This window comes from Pristiophorus japonicus, chromosome 21 (genome assembly GCF_044704955.1).
Source record: "Pristiophorus japonicus isolate sPriJap1 chromosome 21, sPriJap1.hap1, whole genome shotgun sequence".
NCBI classification, from domain to species: Eukaryota; Metazoa; Chordata; class Chondrichthyes; family Pristiophoridae; genus Pristiophorus; species Pristiophorus japonicus.
Window position 1 is genome coordinate 72564524 of NC_091997.1, and position 23393 is coordinate 72587916.

Sequence of the window (23393 nt, forward strand, 5' to 3'; positions counted from 1 at the left end):
CCCATCTGTGGGCAATGTCTTGAGCAGGGTGCAACAACTTGGAAAGAGATGTTGTGGGGCAATTCTGGGATTTGGAGCAGGGAAGAAGAATTGGTCAAAAAGAATTGGGGGCAATTCTAAGATTTGGGAGTAATGCTGGGATTGTGGAAATTCTGGGATTTTGGGGGAAATTCTGGGATGGGGAAATTTTGGGGTTTGGGGGAAATTTTGGGATTTGGGGTAAATTCTGGGATGGGGGCAGAGACAATCCAGCAGCACTGTGTGGCCCCGCCCCCCTGGGGGTCAGGCTGGCCCGCTCCACCCGGAAGCGGAAGTGGCGGCGCTGTTGTCAGGGAGAAGCTCTTGAGTGAGGCGGCGGAATGAGAGAGCCCGGGACCCGGCCTCCCCGAGCCTGACACCGACACAGCCCGGCCCATGGAGCCCGCCGGAGAGCCCTACCTGCCGCTCGACATGGCCGAGGAGCCCGGCCCTTCGGTGAGGGGGGAGGGGATAGAGAGAGAGGGGATACTGGAGAGGGGATAGAGAGGATACAGGGATTGGGGGGGGTAGAGATAGAGGGGGGATTGGGGGGGGAGAAATAGAGGGGCTGGAGATATTGGGGGAGGGGGGATAGGGAGGATACAGGGATTGGGGGAGATACTGGGGGCTAGGGACAGAGAGAGAGAGAGAGGGCTGGGGGGGTGATAGAGGGGGGATAGGGAGGATACAGGGGTTGGGGGGGGTTGCTGGGGATAGGGACAGAGAGGGGGGAGAATAGAGGGGCTGGAGATACTGGGGGAGGAGAGGGGTGCTGGGCCACTGGGGATGGGGGGGCGGGGCCACGGGCTGGGGATAGGAACAGAGGGAGGCGAGGGAGGATAGGGAAAGAGGGGGTGATTGATGCTAGGCCACAGGGGATAGGGATAGAGGGGCTGGGGGAGGATAATGTGGGGGAAAAGAGGGAGGGGGCTGGGGACAGAGAGGCTGGGACTGGGGATAGAGATAGTGGGGGGGAGATAAGGGGGGTGGGGTGATGTGCCACAGAGACTGGGTCACAGGGATTGGAAAGGGGGATGGTTTGGGGTTAAAGGTTGGAGACAGCGGGGCCACAGGGACAAGGACTGGGACCTCGGACTGAGAGCAGGGACAATCCAGGGGATAGGGAGAAGGGCTGGGGATTGGGAGATAGATTGGGTCCTGGGGAGGGGGACAGGGACTGGGGATAGGTGTCCTGGCACTGAGGGACTGTAATCAGGGACTGTGATAGGAAGAAGGACTGGGGATAGGACCAAAGCAAAATACTGCGGAATCGCAACCTGAAATAAAAACAAAATGCTGGAAATCTCAGTGGGTCGGGCAGCATCTGTGGAGAGAAAATAGAGAGTTAATGTTTCAGGTCGATGACCCTTCAGAACTTGGGGGACTGGGGATAGGAGACTGATTGGGGCTAGGAGACAGGGACCAGGAACCTGGGGCTCAAAGATTGGGATCAGGAGCCAAGGAACCAGGTACCAGACAGAGAACTTGGGAGCAGGAATGACATGGGGCTTGTACAAGAACATGGGTCCTGGGAAGAGGTGAGGGTGGGTCAGAGGCAGAGAGATGGAGTATGGGATGGGAGCTGAGTAATTTGCAGCTGTGCAGTCCGAACCTTTTGCTGTTTGTGTTAACCGCTCACTCACTAATGAACTTTATTTACCATGCACTGAGTTCTTGGATAGTACCTTTTTTAATGAAGTCTCCTGTTTATCTCTGTTCAGGGTATGTTCATTTAGTAGAGAGTAGTTTGGGTTTCATACCAACATGAAACTTATGTAGTGTAAATCAGACGTTGAGTTCTGACTGACTGAGTGGAGTGGAGCGAGATTCTTTCCTCCAGCGAGGTTTGTTCCAGTGTCTGGTCGGGTCCCAGCTCTGGATTCAGAATGGGTTCACGCTGGAACGCTTCTCACCAATACCATGATTGTAGTGTAAACACTTCCCCCTGTCTCAAATAAAATGTTGACTAAAATTTCTAATTGTGTCCCTCCTCCCAGTGCAATCAGCTTGCCTGTTCTAGGGGGGAGGGTTTCACTCTGCTATATGTTATGATCTGATTGTTACATATTAACACACACAGAAAATCTTCCCACTTGGCCCGGTTATTTGGGAGAGGCAGGAAAGCCCAGGTCCGCTGTCGCATTGCTCCAAACACGCTCATGGTGGATCAGCTGAGAACCGACGATGCTGATATCCGTGCTGGTATCAATTAAGTGGACCTGAGACTACGTGAAGGATTGAATCCCTTAATCCAGGACACCACCGAGGTTGAAAAGAGTAGGAGAGGGGCAAAATGAGAGTTATTAGTATGACACCAAGCTTGGATTGTAAAAGTCTGTCAATTGCTGGTGAAGGGAGCTGGGAGGAATGTTCAGAGTTCCACAATTTCAGCCGTGGCTCAGTGGCAGCGCACTTTCCTCTGAGTCAGAAGGTTGTGGGTTCAAGTCCTACTCCAGGAGCACACATCTAGGCTGACGCTCCAGCGCAGTTAGACCGAGGTCCCGTCTGCTCTCTCAGGTGGACGCAAAAGGTCCCGCGGTACTATTTCGAAGAGCAGGGGAGTTATCCCCGGTATCCTGACCAATATTTGTACCTCAATCAACATCATTAAAACAGATTATCTGGTCATTTACACATTGCTGTTTGTGGGAGCTTGCCGTGCGCAAATTGGCTGCCGTGTTTCCTGCATTACAACAGTGTCTACACGCCAAAAGTACATCATTTGGTGTGAAGCGCTTTGAGACATCCAGTGGTCATGAAAGGCGCTATATAAATGCAAGTCTTTTCTTATTTTGAATCTGTTAATAGTAAACCGTGAGGTAAGTTTAGTCTTCAATGGAAGAGGGAAGAGCATCTTCCTTGGGAGGCACAGAAAACCGATCAATGATCATAGCAATATGAATTTGAAAATACGTATTAAATGGCGGAGCAGGCTCGAGGGGCCGTATGGCCGACTCCTGCTATTTCTTATGTTCTTATCAGTTATACACACACATGTTGGAAATTTGAAAAAAAGGCAGGAAGTAATGAGCAGCATTTGCAGAGATCTGGCAGTGACTGCCCCTTGTTTGAAGGAATGGTCTTTGGTGGTGGAGTCCTAAAGGGGAAGCAACACTTTGGAATCGAAGTTATAATTGCAGTAATGTGCAAATTTATCCTCTTACGCAACAATTCAAAGTACGTTTCAGATTAAAGGTTTCTAAATGTTCCAATTTGATTTTACGCAAGGACACATTGGGATTTTAATAGTTTCTTGCAGCTGGGATCGAGTATTGCAGTCGTGTTCGTTGCAAAATTGGCTGTCTCCCTGAGTAATATGGAGGAGTGTTGCTTATATTGTGGTTTAAGAGTGTTGTTAGTGTCTTTAGAGTAACTAATCTTTGTACTTGTGGAAATGAATGATTTGTAATGTATAAGTACCCTCTATGTCAAGTGTACAAATTTTTGCTTTTGTGGGATATTTCGGTGCATAGCATGGAGTCGCGTAGGTCACATATAAAGTTAGAGGATAGATGCAATATCTAGTAGGTCTCTGCACACCTCCAATTCTGGCCTCTTGCACATTCCTGGTTTTCATCATTCCACCATTGGCAGTCGTGCCTTCAGCTACCTATGCCCTAAGCTCTGAAATTCCCTCCTTAAACCTCCTCGCCTCTCCTCCTTTTAAGACGCACCTTAAAACCTACCTCTTTGACCAAGCTTTTGGACACCTGTCCTAATATCTCGCTCTGCCTCGGTGTCATATTTTTGAAAGAAAGAAAGACTTGCATTTATATAGCGCTTTTAACAACCACCAGAAGTCTCTCAGTGCTTTATAGCCGCTAAAGTACTTTTGGAGTGTAGTCACTGTTGCAATGTAGCAAACACAGCAGGCAATTTGCGTACAGCAAGCTCCCACAAATACCAATGTGATACTGACAGGGATAAATATTGGCCGGGACACCGGGGATAACTCCGCTGCTCCTCTTCAAAATAGTGCCATGGGATCTTTTACATTCACCTGCGGGGGCAGACGGGGCCTCGGTTTAACATCTCATCTGAAAGATGTCACCTCAGGCAGTGCAGCACTCCCTCAGCACTGCACTGGGAGTGTCAGCCTAGATTTATGTGCTCAAGTCCCTGGAGTGGGACTTGAACCCACAACCTGCTGACTCCGAGGTGAGGGTGCTGCCCACTGAGCCACAGCTGACACTTTTGGTCTTATAATACTCCTGTGAAGCGTCTTGGGACGTTTCACTATGTTAAAGATGCTATATAAACACAAGTTGCTGTCGACAATGAGAGTATTTTAATGTACCATTTATGCCAGCTAGATACTGACTCTCTCAAAAATTTGCAGAGCTATATGAAAGAGCAGGGAAGTGGGACTAATTGGATCGCTCTTCCAAAAAGCCAGAACGGGCACGATGGGCCGAATGGTCTCCTGTGCGGTGTCATTCTATGATTCTATGACTAAAATGGCTACTGGTAAATACCCAGTGCCCGTGGAACTGCGGCCTGTATAAATCAGTGTCTCCTGGTTAGGAGGCGGCTGGCATGGACATGATGGGCCAAATGGCCGCCTCCTGTGCTGTAAATTTCTGATCCTATGAGGCAAGAAATTGGAGCAGTAAAGGGGTTTCCCCCATTTACCTTGCCAGAACCGCGCTCCCCCTCTCCGTATAATTTTGAACACCTCTGTTGGATCTCCTTCTACTTATTTTTTCTTCGAATGAAAAGAGTTGGAATCGCTCTAGTGTCGTCTCATTCAAACTCCTCTCATCCCTGGTATCCTTTCAGTGAATGTCTTCTGTGCCATCTCCATAACATTGAAACTGGTTGCATATACTAACTGCTGCCCAGTCTCTCTGCTTCTGTCCATAATGCCCTCATTTATAAAAGCCTAGGACTTCCAAAGTATCCACCTCTTTTTGAGATGCCTTGGTTGATTTTGCATGCACACCAGAAGGTCCCTGGTCCAATCCAAGCTCTTGTTGAGTTTTGTGGTCAGCCCTCATCCCTTGGATCATTCTTTAACACTTCTGCTTGAAGTCTGCACTTGCCTCTTGAGGTATGTAGTTCGTGCAAGGCGTTGAGCTAGCTGGCCTCAGATGGAGTGGTAGTAAAAGAAAGACTTGCATTTATATAGTGCCTTTCATGGCCCAAGGACATCCCAAAGCACTTTGCAGCCAATGAAGTACCTTTGAAGTGTAGTCACTGTGGTAATCATAGAAATTTACAGCACGGAAGGAGGCCATTTCGACCCATCGTGTCTGCGCTGGCCGACAAAGAGCTATCCAGCCTAATCCCACTTTCCAGCTCTAGGTCCGTAGCCCTGTAGGTACAGCACTTCAAGTGCACATCCAAGTACTTTTGAAAATACAGTGAGGGTTTCTGCCTCAACCACCCTTTCAAGCAGCGAGTTCCAGACCCCATCACCCTCTGGGTGAAGAAATTTCCTATCAAATCCCCTCTAAACCTCCTACCAATAACTTTCAATCTATGCCCCCTGGTTGTTGACCCCTCTGCTAAGGGAAATAGGGTCCTTCCTATCCACTCTATCTTGGCTCCTCATAATTTTATACACCTCAATCTCTCCTCAACCTCTTCTGTTCCAAAGAAAACAACCCCAGCCTATCCAATCTTTCCTCATAGCTAAAATTCTCCAGTCCAGGCAGCATCCTCGTAAATCACCTCTGTACCATCTCCAGTGCAATCACATCTTTCCAGTAATGTGCTGACCAGAACTGCACGCAGTACTCCAGCTGTGGCCTGACTAGTGTTTTAGTGGGAATGTGGTAAAATGGAGGGTCATTACAATTTGTGTTAGTGCCCCAGGGCTAGGGAGGGAGAGGTGGGAGGAAATCAGCCTGGTTCTTTTTCCTGATTGCGATCCGATAATCAGTACAGAAACGTGAGTGTCCTCCAGTCAGTGACTGACCCTGCATGCATGCAATTTGGATGATGACAGAATCTGACTTTGCTGAAATGTCCCGTTCCCTATGGTTGGACAGCTCTCTTGAGTCGCATAAATACTTGGAGGAGAAAAATTTGCAGGGCTTTGGGAAAGAGCAGGGGAGAGGGAATAATTGGATCGCTTTTTCAAAAAGTTGGAACGGGCGCGATGGGCCGAATGGTCTCCTGTGCTGTGTCATTCTATGGTTCTATGACTAGAATGGCCACTGGTAAATACCCGGTGCCCGTGGAACTGCGGCCAGCATAAGTCAGTGTCGCCTGGTTAGGAGGCGGCTGGCATGGACACGATGTGCTAAATGGCCTCTTTCTGAACTGTACCTTTCTATGATTCTGTGAGGCAAGAAATTGGAGAAGTAAGACTGTCAGCTGTGGCTCAGTGGGCAGTGCTCTCGCCTCTGAATCAGATGGTTGTGGGTTCAAGTCCCACTCCAGAGACTTGAGCACAAAAGTCTAGGCTGACACTCCCAGTGCAGCGCTGCACTGTCGGAGTTGCCGTCTTTTGAATGTGATGTTAAACTGAGGCCCCGTCTGCTCTTTCAGGTGGATGTAAAAGATCCCATGGCACTATTTTGAAGAAGCTCCAGGGAGTTTATCCCGGTGTCCTGGCCAATATTTATCTCTCTCTCAACATAACAAAAACAGATTATCTGGTCATTATCACATTGCTGTTTGTGGAAGCTTGCTGTGCGTTAATTGGCTGTTGCGTTTCCTACATTACAACAGTGACTACACTTCGAAAAGTACTTAATTGGCTGTAAAGTGCTTTGTGGTCGTGAAAGGTGCTATATAAATGCAAGTCTTTTCTTTTACGTCTCTAGATAATGGATCACAAAGCTTAATATCTTTGCTCTGTTTTGGTTATATTTTTAGATTGAAATGAAATGTAATGCATCCATATTAGATGTTTAGATAAAATATGTCTGGTGATGAACTGACTAATGGCTGCTAATTTCTTGACCTGTCAATTGGATCCCTGCAATGCTATTAACTTTCAGACATCCATTACCTTCTATATATAAAAGGCAGTACATTTTTCACATCATTCATTGTTGCATCACCTGGTTAAAGCTGACCGTAAAATTTAATATTGCTTCTGTTCCTAAGTCGTAAATATAATCCCAGATATTAAATCGGAGAAAAGTCTGAAATGTGACACGGCAGGAAGAGAAATCCCTGTGTGGCATGTTCGCAGCCGTGTATATAATCAGGCATAGTTATATAGCATCAGCTGTGGCTCAGTGGGTAGCACTCTCGCCTCTGAGTCAGAAGGTTGTGGGTTCAAGTCCTGCTCCAGAGACTTGAGCACAAAAATCTAGGCTGACACTCCCAGTGCAGTGCTGAGGGAGTGCTGCACTGTCGGAGGTGCTGTCTTTCGGATGAGATGTTAAACTGAGGCCCTGTCTGCCCTCTTGAAGTAAAAGATCCCACGGCACTGTTTCGAAGAAGAGCAGGGGAGTTATCCCCGGTGTCCTGGACCAATACTTAACCAACATTGCTAAAAACAGATTATCTGGTCTTTATCTCATTGCTGTTTGTAGGAGTTTGCTGTGCGCAAATTGGTTGCAGTGTGTCCTACGTTACAACGGTGACTACATTTCAAAAGTACATGGGCTGTAAAGCGCTTTGAGACACCTGGTGGTCATGAAATGCGTTGTATAAATGCAAGTCTTTTTTCCCTTTATGACTAAGTTCAGGGGTGAATTGAAAGTTACAGGGACTTCCTGTGAGTTAAGTGTTTCGAGTGAGACGAGGCTGGTCGACCCAACTTATACTGCCAGCTCAGCGCTGCTTGTTATTCAGAGGAAGTGGAGCTGTGCAGCGTGCATGTGCACAGATAGAGATTGCTAGAAATATACAACAGGTCTGTCAGTATCTAACAACCGCAAAGGGCAGGTTTGGCAGTAAACATTGATATTGAGGCATCAAATTCAAAACCTTTGTCCTCGTTTGCACAGCCTCATCCCTCCCTATTTCCAGCCCTACACACCAGTGCGCGCACTCTGCTCACCTGACTTCTTTGCATCCTCCCGCTGCTGTACTTTTGACAACACAACCTTTTGCAGCCTTGGTCACACACTCTTGAACTCTCTCCCTACATCCTTGCTTCCTCTGCTTCCTCCTCCTCCTTTGGAAAAACTCCTCAACACCCACCTCTTTGACTCTGCCTCTGCTCACCTTCCCCAGCTCATCCACCATTGCTCAGGGCCCCATTTTCACAACCATGAAGGGTTTTTCGACCTTTTTGCTATGTTAAAGGTGCCGTCTAGATGCAAATTGTAGATTCTTCACTTCTGCTGAAGGTATACACATGCAACACTCTCTTTTCAGACACTGATCTGTGCACTTCCAGCATTTCGAGTACTTCTAGTTCCCATTGCAAGGGGGATGGATTATAAAAGTAGGGAAGTCCCGCTACAGCTGTGAGACCACACCTGGAGCACTGCGTACAGTTTTGGCCTCCTAATTTAAGGAGGGATATACTTGCATTGGAGGCAGTAAAGAGAAGGTTCACCAGGTTGATTCCTGAGATGAAGGGGTCGACATATGAAGAAAGGTTGGGCCTATACTCATTCGAGTTTAGAAGAATGAGAGGTGATCTTATTGAAACATAAGATTATGAGGAGGCTGAGAGGATGTTTCTCCTCGTGGGGGAATTCTAGAACTAGGGGGCATAGTTTCAGAATAAGGGGGCACCCATTTTAACATAGTGAAACATCCTAAGGTGCTGCATAGGCGCATTAAGAACATAAAAAATAGAAACAGGAGTAGGCCATACAGCCCCTCGAGTCTGCTCCGCCATTCAATAAGGTCATGGCTGATCTGATCATGAACTCAGCTCCACTTCCCCGCCCGCTCCCGTGACCCCATATCGCCTTATCTTTTAAGAAACTGTCTACTTCTGTCTTAAATTTATTAAATGTCCCAGCTTCCACAGCTCTCTGAGGCAGCGAATTCTACACATTTACAACCCTCTGAGAGAAACATTTACAACCCTCTGAGAGAAGAAATTTCTCTTCATCTCTGTTTTAAATGGGTGGCCCGTTAGTCTAAGATCATGCCCTCTAGTTCTAGTCTCCCCTATCAGTGGAAACATCCTCTCTGCATCCACCTTTTCAAGCCCCCCTCATAATCTTATACATTTTGATAAGATCATCTTTTATTCTTCTGAATTCCAATGAGTAGAGGCCCAACCTACTCAACTTTTCCTCATAAGTCAACCCCCTCATCCCCGGAATCAACCTAGTGAACCTTCTCTGAACTGCCTCCAAAGCAAGTATATCTTTTCATAAATATGGAAACCAAAACTGCACGCAGTATTCCAGGTGTGGCCTCACCAATACCCTGTACAGCTGTAGCAAGACTTCCCTGCTTTTATACTCCATCCCCTTTGCAATAAAGGCCAAGCTACCATTGGCCTTCCTGATCAATTGCTGTACCTGCATACGATCCTTTTGTGTTTCATGCACAAGTATCCCCAGGTCCCGCTGTTCTGCGGCACTTTGCAATCTTTCTCCATTTAAATAATAAATTGCTCTTTAATTTTTTTCTGCCAAAGTGCATGACCTTATCAAACAAACTTTGACACCAGGCCACACGAGATATTGGGACAGGTGACCACAGGTTTGGTCAAGGAGGTAGGTTTTAAGGAGCATCTGAAAGGGAGAGGTGGAGAGGTGGAGAGGTGGAGAGGTGGAGAGGTGGAGAGGTGGAGAGGTGGAGAGGTGGAGAGGTGGAGAGGTGGAGAGGTGGAGAGGTGGAGAGGTGGGAATTCCAGAGCTTGGGCCCCAAGCAGCTGAAGCACGGCTGCCAATGGTGAAGTGATTAAAATCGGGGTTGGGAATGAGGCCAGAATTGGAGGAGTGCAGAGATCTCGGAGGGTTGTGGGGCTGGGGGAGGTTACAGAGATGGGAAGGGGCGAGGCCGTGGAGGGATGAGAATGTTGAGATTGTGGCGTTGCTGGACTCGGGAGCCAATGTAGGCCGGCGAGCATTGGGGTGATGAGTGAGCGGGAATTGGAGCAAGGTAGATTCTATCTCAAGGTGAACTAAGATTTGAGGCTGGTGAAGAGGGTATGCAGGTTTGGATTGCACCCATGTTACTCGCAAAATTCTCTTTGTATGACCAAATCTGCATTGCTGCTAGAACCAGGAGGCAGTTATACAGATGAGCGCTCACAGGGATCAACTGGTTAGGCTGTAAGCGGAAAGGTAGAAATTATGCCCACCCCTGCTTCTGTCATCTTCAGACTAAAAATACTGTAAGCTGTAATTTTGTTGAAGTGAAACCGGCTCCGCACTTGCTGTGAAATGTTCCTGCTTTATATTCCTAAATAATGAATACTTGTCGAGGGCAGTTCTGCATGGATTAAAAGAAGGATAGAGAGATTCATTTGCAATCAATACAGTTCCTGAATTCTGAATTTTACAGATTTATAGCCCTATCATTAGTTTCTTATTTTATAAGCCTTACCAGAGTTTTTTTTTCCACGTGTAACGCTTATAACTTTGTAAATGCCCTTGTTTTAGCGATATCAGTATGGGGGAGTAGAATGCTTCTGCCTTAGCTTTTCCACCTAGCACAGGAATTTTCAGGGTAAAGCTCCCTGTATGACAGTGTTGTCCAATAGAAATTGCTGACTAACCACAGGATCTTGGCCAATGATCCCCATAATTTTTTTTTGGCTATGCGGCCCCTTTAGTGGGCTCCGGGCGGCCCCCCCTTTAGTGGGCTCCGGTCGGCCCCTCTTTAGTGTTTCACTCGTACGCAAAATTTCACATTGGAAAAGCCGGTGGTGAGCTGCCCAGGACTGGCAGGCTGGCTGCGCGGCTTAGAGGGAATGTCGGTCATGGCTACAGCGACACCCATAAAGCCAAGGACACTAATTTTAGCAGAAAAAGCTTTACGCACACTCGCGCAATACACACAAAAATACCTTGCGTATGTATATTTACTTAACAAACACCTACCACCATTCAGTAACCAAGCAAGTAAAGCACTCGATTTAAAAAAAATATAATTGCACACTCATCTTTTCGCCCTCTCATCTTACCAACAAATGCACTGGAAGGTTAAAGTTCACTTGCACCCGTAGTGTGCTGTAGTATTGAGATCACAACAACAACAGCTTGTATTTATATAGCGCCTTTAATGTAGTGAAACATCCCAAGGCGCTTCAAAGGAGTATTATGCGATGCAAATTTGACACCGAGCCGCATAAGTAGAAATTAGCGCAGGTGACATAAAGCTTGGTCAAGGAGAGAGGTTTTAAGGAGCGGCTTGAAGGAGGAAAGAGGTCGCGAGGCGGAGAGGTTTAGGCAGGGAGTTCCAGAGCTTGGGGCCCAGGTAACAGAAGGCACGGCCACCAATGGTTGAGCGATTATAATCGGGGATGGTCAAGAGGGCAGAACTAGAGGAGTGCAGACATCTTTGGGGGTGGGCGCAGGCGATTACAGAGATCGGGAGGGGTGAGGCCATGGAGGGATTTGAAACTAAGGATGAGAATTTTGAAATCGAGGTCTTGCTTAACCAGGAACCAATGCAGTCAGTCACATGCGCAATGATCAGTTTGAACTCCGGATCAGAAATTGCACTTTGAGAATCCAGATGTGACAATCAGCCACATGTGGCTGACGCATTGGACTCTGCCTTAAAGAATGTGCTTCAGCCACAACTTCGAGCTTCGCCCTGCTGCACATTTGCGGTGCTTTCTCTTCCAGTTTTCTCCGACTGTACCAGCCATTCAGTGCTCCAAATGGGACTGCGGATTTACGGGTTTGATTTTCCACCGTGCACGGTGTTTGATGCACCACGCACATTTACGTTAACTCCTCGGCTGACCAGTTTGGGTGAAATGGTTAATGCCTTCTATTTAAAAATAGCGCAGAGAGAAATTCATTAACCATTTGTGATCAGTCATTTTGTGTGTTAATGGTTCCATGCTCATCAGCACATGGACTGAGCCTGCTTGAGCTCATTGCACATAGGACATGTGCACACAACAGACAAAAGAAACTATTATCCCAACAGGCTGGGCTGGATTGAATACAAATCCCAGACTGACTAATCCACTGCATTTATCCTTCTCGTATCCTTCGCTTCCCCACTCCAAGACTATCCTGAAATCTCACTGCAGATGCCACTTTGACCCCGATGACGAAGTCCAACACAGTGTGCCAGTGGATCTTTCGGTCGCCTGATGAAGTGAGTGTTTGAAGACTGTGATCTCAAACCCGCCACCAAGCTCATGGTCTACAGAGTAGTAGTGATACTCGCCCTCCTATATGCCTCAGAGTCATGTACAGCAGGCACCTCAAAGCACTGGAGAAATACCAACTCTGCTGCCGCAAGATCCTGTAAATCCATTGGCAGGATAAGCACACTAAGGGTGTTCTCCCTCAGGCCGACATCCCCAGCATTGAAGCACTGACCACACTCGATCAGGTCCGATGGACGGGCCACGTCGTACGCATGCCCGATACTAGACTCCCAAAACAAGCGCTCTACTCCGAGCTCCGACACGGCAAGTGAGTCCCAGGAGGGCAGAGGAAACGCTTCCAGGACATCCTCGAAGCCTCCTTGGAAAAAGTGCAACATCCCCGCCGACACCTGGAAATCCCCGGCCCAAGACGGCTCAAAGTGGAGGAGAAGCATTCGGGAAGGCGCCGAACACCTCGAGTCTCTTCACCGGGAGCACGCGGAAGCCCAGCGGAAAGAGCGCACGGCAACCCAAGTCCCCCACCCACCCGTCCCTCCAACCACCGTCTGCCCCACCTGTGACAGACTGTAGGTCCCGCATTGGTCTCATCGGTCACCGGAGGACTCGTACTAGTGTGGAAGCAAGTCATCCTCGCCTCTGAGGGACGACTAAAGAAGAATAGTAGTTCTCATTTGTCGAACAGTAATGCACCCATTTGTTATCCTGAAGTAGCTAACAAGGAAACAGCATCCCTGGGTATCAGCCGTGGCTCAGTGGGGACTACCCTTGTAGAACGTTGTGGATTCAACTCCTACTCCAGAGACTTGAGCACAAAAATCTAGGCTGACACTCCCACTGCAGTGCTGAGGGAGTGCTGCACTGTCAGAGGTGCCGTCTTTCGGATGAGATTTTAAACAGAAACCCCGTCTACTCTCAGGCAGACGTAAAAGATCCTATGGCACTATTCGAAGAAAAGCAGGGGATGTCCTGGTCAATATTTATCCCTCAACCAACATCACTAAAACAGATTATCTGGTCATTATCACATTGCTGTTTGTGAGACCTTGCTTGTGCACAAATTGACTGCCGTGTTAACTACACTCAAAAAAAGTACTTCATTGGCTGTAAGATACTTTGGGATCCTGAGGTCGTCAAAGGTGCTATATAAAAAAAAACTTATATTTATATAGCGCCTTTCACGACTGCCAGACGTCTCAAAGCGCTTTACAGCCAATGAAGTACGTTTTGGAATGTAGTCACTGTTGTAATGTGGGAAACGCGGCAGCCAATTTGCGCACAGCAAGCTCCCACAAACAGCGATGTGATAATGACCGGATAATCTGCTTTTGTTATGTCGGTTGGAGGGATATATATTGGCCCAGAACACCAGGGATAACTCCCCTGCTGCTCTTCGAAATAGTGCCGTGGGATCTTTTACGTCCACCTGAGAGCAGACGGGGCCTCGGTTTAACGTCTCATCTGAAAGACAGAACCTCCGACAGTGCAGTACTCCCTCAGCACTGCACTGGAGTATCAGCCTAGATGTTATGTGCTCATTTATATGTTGACTGTGTGTGTTCCCATGAATCATCCAAAATGTGCTATGTGATTTCTCAATGCTTCACCCAAGTTTAGCACTGAGTCAGCTGCATCTTTCGCTATGACTCGTCTCGAACACTTAAGAACAAAGTCTCCCTGTCTGCTTGCACTGCCACCTCTCACGCTGCAAATCAAAGACCGCTTTGGCTGAATTGCAGGTGCTGAATCTGCTGTGAGCTAGTTTTTGTGATGTGCACATGACACTGGAGGCTGTAATTGGCAAACCTCAACTCCCGCTGGGAAAATACTGATTTAGCAGTTCATAAGTCCTTGTGGTAGAGCTCGGGTTTAAACCTTTCCACAGCTGATGCGTAATATAAAGTTGCCCAGAACCGTGATTGTTTTCTGTTCCTTACCATAAAATTAAATATTCGGCTGCAAAACGTTAAAATCGTACAGCTGTCCTTATTTTTATTGTAGTACTCCGATTTTCGAAGCAGGCTTGGTTGGAGCATAGGGCTTTCCCTGCAGAACAGTCTGAGAAACTGGGAGAGACAAAGTTGCACCACCACTGGAATTTAAACCATGATGAGTACACAAGGTTATTTCCCATTAGAGATGTGGACATTCAAAATTTGTAATGGTAAAAGTTAAAGTTGAAACATAGAAACATAGAAAATAGGTGCAGGCGTAGGCCATTCGGCCCTTCGAGCCTGCACCGCCATTCAATGAGTTAATGGCTGAACACGCAACTTCAGTACCCCATTCCTGCTTTCTCGCCATACCCCTTGAGCCCCCTAGTAGTAAGGACTACATCTAACTCCTTTTTGAATATATTTAGTGAATTGACCTCAACAACTTTCTGTGGTAGAGAATTCCACAGGTTCACCACTCTCTGGGTGAAGAAGTTTCCCCTCATCTCGGTCCTAAATGGCTTACCCCTTATCCTTAGACTGTGACCCCTGGTTCTGGACTTCCTCAACATTGGGAACATTCTTCCTGCATCTAACCTGTCTAAACCCGTCAGAATTTTAAACGTTTCTATGAGATCCCCTCTCATTCTTTTGAACTCCAGTGAATACAAGCCCTGTTGATCCAGTCTTTCTTGATATGTCAGTCCCGCCATCCCGGGAATCATCTGCCCCAATTTCTCCTTACGTGGCTCAGTGTCAAATTTTTGTCTTGTAACACACCTGTGAAGCGCCTCGGGACGTTTTACTAGTGTGACGAGAACATGACGACAGTCAGTAAGGTTTTGTAGCCCGGAATCTATTAGGAGAATAGACGCACCGATGTCAGTGTTCTCGATCAGGTCAACATTCCCAGTATTGAAGCACTGACCACACTCGACCAGCTCCGCTGGGCAGGCCACATCGTCCGCATGCCCGACACGAGACTCCCAAAGCAAGCGCTCTACTTGGAACTCCTACACGGCAGAGGAAACGTTTCCAGGACACCCTCAAAGCCTCCTTGATAAAGTGCAACATCCCCACCGACACCTGGGAGTCCCTGGCCCAAGACCGCCCTAAGTGGAGGGCGCTGAGCACCTCGAGTCTTGTCGCCGAGAGCATGCAGAAACCAAGCGCGGGCAGCGGAAAGAGCGTGCGGCAAACCAGACTCCTCACCCACTCTGTCCTACAACCACTATATCTGTCCCACCTGTGACAGAGACTGTAATTTCTGCATTGGACTGTACAGTCACCTGAGAACTCACTGCGTGGAAGCAAGTCTTCCTTGATTCCGAGGGACTGCCGATGATGATGATGTAGACCGGAAGGATGTACAGACAGAAGACATTTAATATATGGGTAGATATATTGACAGAAAACCCAGTCAAGTAGGCATTAGAAAGTAACCGTTCCTAGTTTCTAAGTTAACTGGTATGGACGAACACTTGGATAAGTAGGCATTGAAAGCTACCAGTTAACTGGTGCAATTGCAGTAGCTGACTGAATTACCTCCTCAAGTATTTTAAAAATGAACCATTTTGTCATTGTAGACTCGCCGCGCTCTCTGGTGGGAGATTTATCTGCATATCTGTTTTCCGCTCGCCTCTTCTCTTTGCTGCTGGCATAATTGCATTTTACTTCTGTGAACTTCAATCATCTGTGACAGTTTAATTTACATATGAACATAAATAGGAGCAGGAGTAGGCCATTCGGCCCCTCGAGCCTGCTCCACCATTCAATAAGATCATGGCTGATCTTCTACCTCAACTCCACTTTCCTGCACTATCTCCATATCCCTTGATTCACAATATCCAAAAATCTATCCATCTCGGTCTTGATACTCAAAGACTGAGCCTCCACAGCTCTCTGGAGCAGAGAATTCCAAAGATTCACCACCCTCTGAGTGAAGAGGTTTCTCCTCATCTCAGTCCTAAATGGCTGACCCCTTATCCTGAGATTGACCCCTGGTTCTAGACTCCCCAGCCCGGGGCGAAATATCCTCCCTGCATTTACCCTGTCTAGTCTGCACCTCTGTCTGTGCACCCAGCATGGTATACTGGATCGCAAGGAACATTTGCTGCTCCCAATGTAAGGCAGGTCTCTGGGAACAGAGAGCTTTTTGACCCCTGATGCTCATTTGTGCAACAGTTGTCTGAGGCTGGACCAGACTGTTTGTAACCTTGGTGTCTTCTTTGACCCTGAGCTGACCTTCTGACCACATAGCCGCGCCATCACTAATGCAGCATATTTTGCTTTAGGATAGAATGATACAGCACAGGAGGAGGCCATTCGGCTCATCGTGCCTGTGCCAGCTCTTTGAAAGTGCTGTCCAATTAGTCCCACTCCCCCTGCTCTTTCCCCGTAGCCCTGCAAAATGTTCCTTTTTAAGTAGAGATCTATTGAAAGTTAAGTATTGAATCTGCTTCCACCATCCTTTCAGGCAACTCGTTCCCGATCATCGTAACTCGCTGCGTTTTAAAAAAAAAAGTGTCTCCTTATCATCTCCTGTTTATTCCTATTATAGGGTCACAGCAAGAGCTGGAAAAATGAGAGTGCGTTCAAGATACTGGAGAAGAAGAAAATGCATACGACCACCACCAGAACACCTTCACTACATCTCAAATTACGTGAGTCACAAGCGAGCTGTTCAGTTGTCATTTTTCTGGGTCTCTCTGGCCAGTGTATGACGTGTGTAGTGTCACAGGTGGCAGATTTTACATTGTAACTTGATAACGGTGCACGCCACAATTTTCTCCATCCTTGCTTGATGCCGAGAGATAATATTTCACAGTCTTGGCAGCTCCCCAAGCCGTGCCCACGTGGTCATTCTTCATGCATGAGCCTTGATGGTGTCAGCATGATATTTGTCTGTGCTGGGCGCATTCACGAGTTCTGCCAGCCCTGCAATACTGCACGCAAGTGGGCATTCTTCAGTGTGAGCCTCGAAGCAGTCAGCTATTCCACTGTGGCAGGCTTGACAGACAAACCTGGTCCTATGGTCGCCCAATTTTCACACGTGCATTGCCCTGTGTAAGAGCGTAAGAACATAAGAAATATGAGTAGGCTATTCGGCCCCTCGAGCCTGCTCCACCATTCAATAAGATCATGGCTGATCTTCCGTCTCCACTCTACCTTCCCGTACTATCCATTGGTTCCCTTAGTATCCAAAAATCTATCGATCTCAGCCTTGAATATACTCAAAAAAAGCATAGATGACTAATGGTCAGGAAAGAAAGACTTGCATTTATATAGCGCCTTTCACCACCACCGGACGTCTCGAAGCGCTTTACAGCCAATTAAGTACTTTTGGAGTGTACTCGCTGTTGTAATGTGGGAAACGCGGCAGTCAGCTTACACACAGCAAGCTCCCACAGTCTGCAATATGATAATGATCAGATAATCTATTTTTGTTGTTTTGCGCGGGGGGGGGGGGGGATAAATATTGGCCAGGACACCGGGGAGAACTCCCCTGCTCTTCAAATAGTGCCGTGAGATCTTTTACGACCACCTGAGAGAGCAGGCGGGGCCTCGGTTTAACGTCTCATCTGAAAGACGGCATCTCCGACGGTGCAGCACTCCCTCAGCACTGCACTGGGAGTGTCAGCCTAGAATTTTGTGCTCCCGTGGATTGGTACTTCAAGCTGCAAGCTTCTGACTCAGGCGAGTGTGCTGCCCACTGAGCCACGGCTGACAGCCTAATGCTAGTGTGCAGCACTTGTGTTCTGATTGAAATGTCAGACTGCAGGGTTCTGTAGATGAGTCCATTGACTATCCATTTAGTTATAGCGCCGTGTTTCTAAAATGGGAATGATAATGAAACACACGGGGAAAAAGAGAGGAGAGAACAATTATGGTACCAATCTCCTTTTAAACTCCCTGTGGATATTTTTAAACCATTTCAATACTGTTGCCAATTAGCTTGATGCAGCAGAAAAAATATTCTGTCTTTTTTTATTCTCTCAATGTGCGAGGGGGCTGACCTACATTGGCTTCCGGTTAAGCAACGCCTTAATTTTACAATTCTCATCCTTGTTTTCAAATCCCTCCATGGCATCGCCCTTCCCTATCTCTGTAATCTCCTCCAGCCCCATAACCCTCCCCCCAGAGATGTCTCTGCTCCTCTAATTCTGCCCTCTTGAGTATCCCTGATTATAATCAATCCACTATTGGTGGCTGTGCCTTCTGTTGCCTGGGTCCAACCTCTGGAACTCCCCCCCCCCCCCCCCCCCCTCCCCCCCCCCCCCCCCCAAACCTCTCCGCCTTTCTTTCCTTCTTTTAAGACGCTCCTTAAAACCTACCTCTTTAACCAAGCTTTTGGTCACCTGACCCAATTTTTCATTCGGTGTCAAATTTTTGTCTTATATCTATGGCTCAGTGGGCAGCACTCTCGCCTCTTGAGTCAGAAGGTCATGGGTTCAAGTCCCACTCCAGGGACTTGAGCACAAAAATATATCTGTTTTGTCTTATAACACTGCTGTGAAGCACCTTAGGATGTTTTACTATGTTAAAGGTGCTATATAAATACAAGTTGTTGCCCCGGGAAGGTGGGTGTGTGGGCTACTTGAACTGTTGCAGTCCTTGTGAAATTAGTGCTGTCACAGTGGTCTTGGGTAGGGAATTCCAGGATTTTGACCCAGTGCCGACAAAGGAACAACGATATATTTCTCAAGCCGGGGTAGTGTGTGATGGGGAGGGGAGCTTGAAAGATAAATGATGTTGCCTTATGTTATGAATTCTGGTCTGCTGCAGGTATCTGCTCAGGTCCAGTGTGTCAGCAGCTCCCTTAAGCAGTCTGGTGGCCTGCTTCTTACCGAAGTTTAGTCCCACTCCTGTGTGTCTCCTAGCCCGACGGCGGGACCCAGGAATCTAGCAATGAAGCTCCCTTGCGTTCTGGATGTGTAACTCCCGCAGTCTCTCCGAAGGTGGAGGAGTTGACACTCGGCAGGGGAAATGTCCAGTTCAATTTATTATTCCACAGGAGACAGCACACGGAGTTCAAGGACAGACACTTGGTACAACCGGCATAACTCCCTTCACAGCCTTCAGCTGCTCGACTGACTCTTGATATTTAAAAACCACTTACCAGCCCACATACCGATCCAAAAAGGTTTCCAACACCAAAGTGCGACCTGTCTTTCTGAATAACCTGTCTTTCTGAATAACCAGGCATGTCTAATGAATTATCTATTATTTAGGTCTCTGAGAGAACTTCACTTCTCTCATTCTAAATACCATTTGTTTGTCTACCAAGCTTGTTGCTTATAGAAATACATCTTATGAGATTGAGGAGACTAGGCCCATACTCCCTAGAATTCAGAAGATTGAGGGGTGATCTCATTGAAATATAATATAACATTCTTAAAAGGCTTGACGGTAGATGCTGAGACGATGTTTCTCCTGGCTGGGGAGTCTAGAACCAGGGGTCACAGTCTTGGGGTAAGCCATTTTAGGATGGAGATGATAAATTTCATCACTCAGAGGGTTGTGAATCTTTGGAATTCTCTACCCCAGAGAGCTGTGGATGCTCGGTCGTTGAGTACATTCAAGACAGTTCGATACATGTTTGGATTCAAGGGAAATGGGGATCGGGCAGGAAAGTGGAGTTGAGGTAGAAGATCAGCCATTGTCTTATTGAATGGCGGAGCAGGCTCGAGGGGCCGAGTGGCTTACTTTTGCTTGTATTTCTTAGGTTCTTGCGTCCAAGTCGTTTCCGTGGGTTAAAAAGTGCCAAAAGGACCTCAAACCATAATATTGCTGCTCTTGTCCTTCGCATTGGGTATTGGTACAGAGCTGGAAGGTGCTGGCCAAAAAATTAATGAGCAAAACAAAGTCAAGTTAATACTGAAGTATTTCACAATGCTTCTTGCAGAAGGAAAAGAGACATATAATTCTTCAGAACCCATCCAATGCTTCAAGCACCTAAAAAATGATTGGGGTTTAGTCTGTTCATCCCAGGGGTAAACAGCCGCATTTATATTGCTTCAGAGAAATGTCTGGCTGCACTTCAGTCCCAGGCTCCTGATCTTCGGTCGCCTGGCTGGGTGGGGAGGAGGGCAAGTCGGAGAATCTCCTCATGGGTCGGCAGCTGAGCCTGTCCGAGGGGAGCCACCCACGGGTCCAGGTGAGACGCAGCCGGTGGAGGAGTTTGCTCCCGCTGCCTGGCCCCTCTTCCGTGGCTGTGCACGTGCCCGGGTGGTCCTGGAGAGAGGGAGCACGCGGTGCGCACCGCTGGTACGCTCGCGGCCGGTGGGCACCGCAGGGACTGGAGCGTGCAGTCGATCGTGTAAATAATATTCTTCTGTAATGTAATGCATCTCCTTCGGGATTTTATGATTTGGGTATGTATTGTTTCTGTCTCTCTAAAAAGGGAGCCCTTTTGTTAGATTGTTTTAATTTGGGCGATGACGCCCAGTGTCTGCTTATTGGTCCAATTAAAAGAAAAAGACTTGTATTTATATAGCGCCTTTCACGACCACCGCATGTCTCAAAGCGTTTTACAGCCAATGAAGTACTTTTGGAGTGCGGTCACTGTTGTAATGTGGGAAACGCGGCAGCCAATTTGCGCACAGCAAGCTCCCACACACAGCAATGTGATAATGACCAGATAATCTGTTTTTGTTTCGTTGATTGAGGGATAAGTATTGGCCCAGGACACCGGGGATAACTCCCCTGCTCTTCTTCGAAATAGTGCCGTGGGATCTTTTGCGCCCACTTGAGAGAGCAGACGGGGCCTCGGTTTAACGTCTCATCCGAAAGATGGCACCTCCGACAGTGCAGGGCTCCCTCAGCACTGCCCGTCTGACAGTGCCAGCCTAGATTTATGCGCTTAAGTCCCTGGAGTGGAGAAGTGTAGTTAATGTTTAACCTCTTTGCCTTAGCTAGTTGTGGTTCAGTGAGCTACCACTCGAATGGCTAGCTCCAAGTTAACTTGTCACTTTTCAGTCAGTCTCCCCTGTTGCTGTTCATCACCCAAGCAGTCTGTTTTATTCTCCCGGCCCTGCTGCCCTCTTTGCAATTAGCCTCAGAATCCTTGGTGGAATCAGTCCATTTTTCTTCCTATTGAGTTAGTTGGTCATTCCTCCAGTGTCCGATCTTCACTTCATCGGAAAGAGATGAAAAGAAAAACTATGAATCATAGAATAGTACAGCACAAAAGGAGACCATTCGGCCCATCGAGTCTGTGCCGGCTCTTTTGAAGAGCAATCCAGTTAGTCCCGCTCCTTCCCCATATCCCTGCAATTTTTTTCTCCCTCAAGTATATATCCAATTCCTTTTTGAAGGCTTCTATTGAATCTGTACCCATCGCCCTATCAGGCAGCGCATTCGAAATCCCAACCACTCGTTGCATTTCCTCATCTACCTTCTGGCTCTTCATCACCTTAAATCTGTGCCCTCTCGTTATCGACCCCTTCAGCCAATGGAAACGGTTTCTCTCTTTACTCTATCCAAAATCCTTCACGATTTTGAACACCTCTATCAAAACTCGTCTTGAAATGCGTAGAAATCTAAAACAAAAGTCGGAAACGCACAGTCGGCCCATCGGCTTCCGCAAAGGGAAACGCACAGGTTAACGATCGGGCTGTTGGACCTGCATTTGAATGAGGGCCTCAGCTCAAAATGTTAACCTTTTCAGAAACAGACAAAGTTGTGATGCATTTTCTGCTTTCTCATTCCACAAGCCTGTTGCCTACCTGGCTCTTCAGGTGCTATTTTCATCACTAACATTGTTTCAACAACGCTCACGCTTTATCTTCCTGTCCTTTCTTTCTCCTTCTCTTTCCCTCCCCCCCCACTCCTCCCTCCCCCTCTGTCTCTCTTTCTCTAGGCTGCTGCCTCCATCTTGCTACTGCATCCTCCTCCACTGTGATCCGGTTTTACCTCCCAGGCTGCTGTGTTAACCCTCATGCCGCTCCCAGCCTAGCCATACCGCTTTGCAAAATAAGAAACCGATAAGGTTGGTGCTGCTGGAAACAATTAACCATTTTTAATTAAAAAAAAATCTGTACTATTTTTGTTGTGGCTCCGTCCATCTCGATGCGACCTAAATGACGGAGTAGGTCGGTGAGCAGGCAAGTGACGGCCTGTTTTATAGTTTGGTTACTAGACATGAATGCAATATTCCAGAAAGAAAGACTTGCATTTATATAGCGCCTTTCACGACCACTGGACATCTCAAAGTGCCTTACAGCCAATGTACATTTGAAGTGCAGTCACTGTTGTAATGTCGGAAACGCGGCAGCCAATTTGCGCACAGCAGACTCCCACAAACAGCAATGTTGTGATAACCCGATAATCTGGTTTTTTTGCTATGTTGATTGAGGGATAAATATTGGCCAGGACACCTGGAATAACTCCCCTGCACTTCTTCAAAATAGCGGCGTAGGATTTTTTTGCGTCCACCTGAGAGAGCAGACGGGCCTCGGTTTAACGTCTCTGAAAGACGGCACCTCCGACAGTGCTGCGCTCCCTCAGCACTGCACTGGAGTTTCAGTCAAGACTAATGTGCTCAAGTGCTTGGAGTGGGACTTGAACCCACAACCTTCTGACTCGGAGGCGAGTGTGCTACCCACTGAGCCACAGCTGACAGTCTCACTGCTCCAATTTCTTGCCTCATAGAATAATAGAATCATGGAAATTTACAGCACAGACAGAGGCCATTCGGCCCATCGTGTCCATGCTAACCGCCTCCTAACCAGGAGACACTGACTTATGCTGGCTGCAGCACTGCACTGGAGTGTCAGCCTAGCTTTGTGCTCAAGTCCCTGGAGTGCGACTTGAACCCACAGCCTTCTGACTCAGCCGAGAGAGTGCTACCTACTGAGTCACCGCTGATGGGAACATTTGTATTCAACCCAGCTGCCATTTTACTGGCAACCATCAAACAGTTTCATGGATGTAGCATTTCCGATTCTTAGTTACTTGTTGACGGGGCTAGTGCAATAGGCAGAGACGAATAGGACGGTTAATACAGAGCAGCAAGTCTATATTTTGAGTGAATGTTTTATCAGTCAGTGATTAATTTGCATCAGGCTTTCTGGCTGCATGTCGGTCACATCACATTTCTCTGGTACTTCCGGCTCGGCCTCTTCTGTCAAGACTGTTGACTGACTTCCCCAGTGCTGTGACTACACAGAAAAATGATGTAGGATACAACAGATGCTGAGCATTTTCAACAACTTTTCAGAGCCCTAGAGCGGTGTGCCATCTGATCTGTCCAGACTGTGGAATATCTTTTT

The 23393-nt window shown here is 47.5% G+C and overlaps 1 protein-coding gene across 2 annotated transcripts in view; it reads left to right on the forward strand.

Moving 5' to 3' along the window:
* Positions 1 to 308: 308 nt before the first annotated feature.
* The window catches only part of fam219b (family with sequence similarity 219 member B), a 43455-nt gene continuing 20370 nt past the window's right edge, over positions 309 to 23393 (forward strand). Inside the window, exons 1-2 of one of the 2 annotated variants that reach the window (XM_070865066.1) lie at positions 309 to 474; positions 16682 to 16784. In XM_070865066.1, coding sequence (XP_070721167.1) covers positions 415 to 474; positions 16682 to 16784 — 163 coding nt within the window. In that variant the 5' untranslated portion in view covers positions 309 to 414. The remainder of the gene's footprint in view (positions 475 to 16681; positions 16785 to 23393) is intronic. The other variant, XM_070865065.1, reaches the window with a different exon arrangement.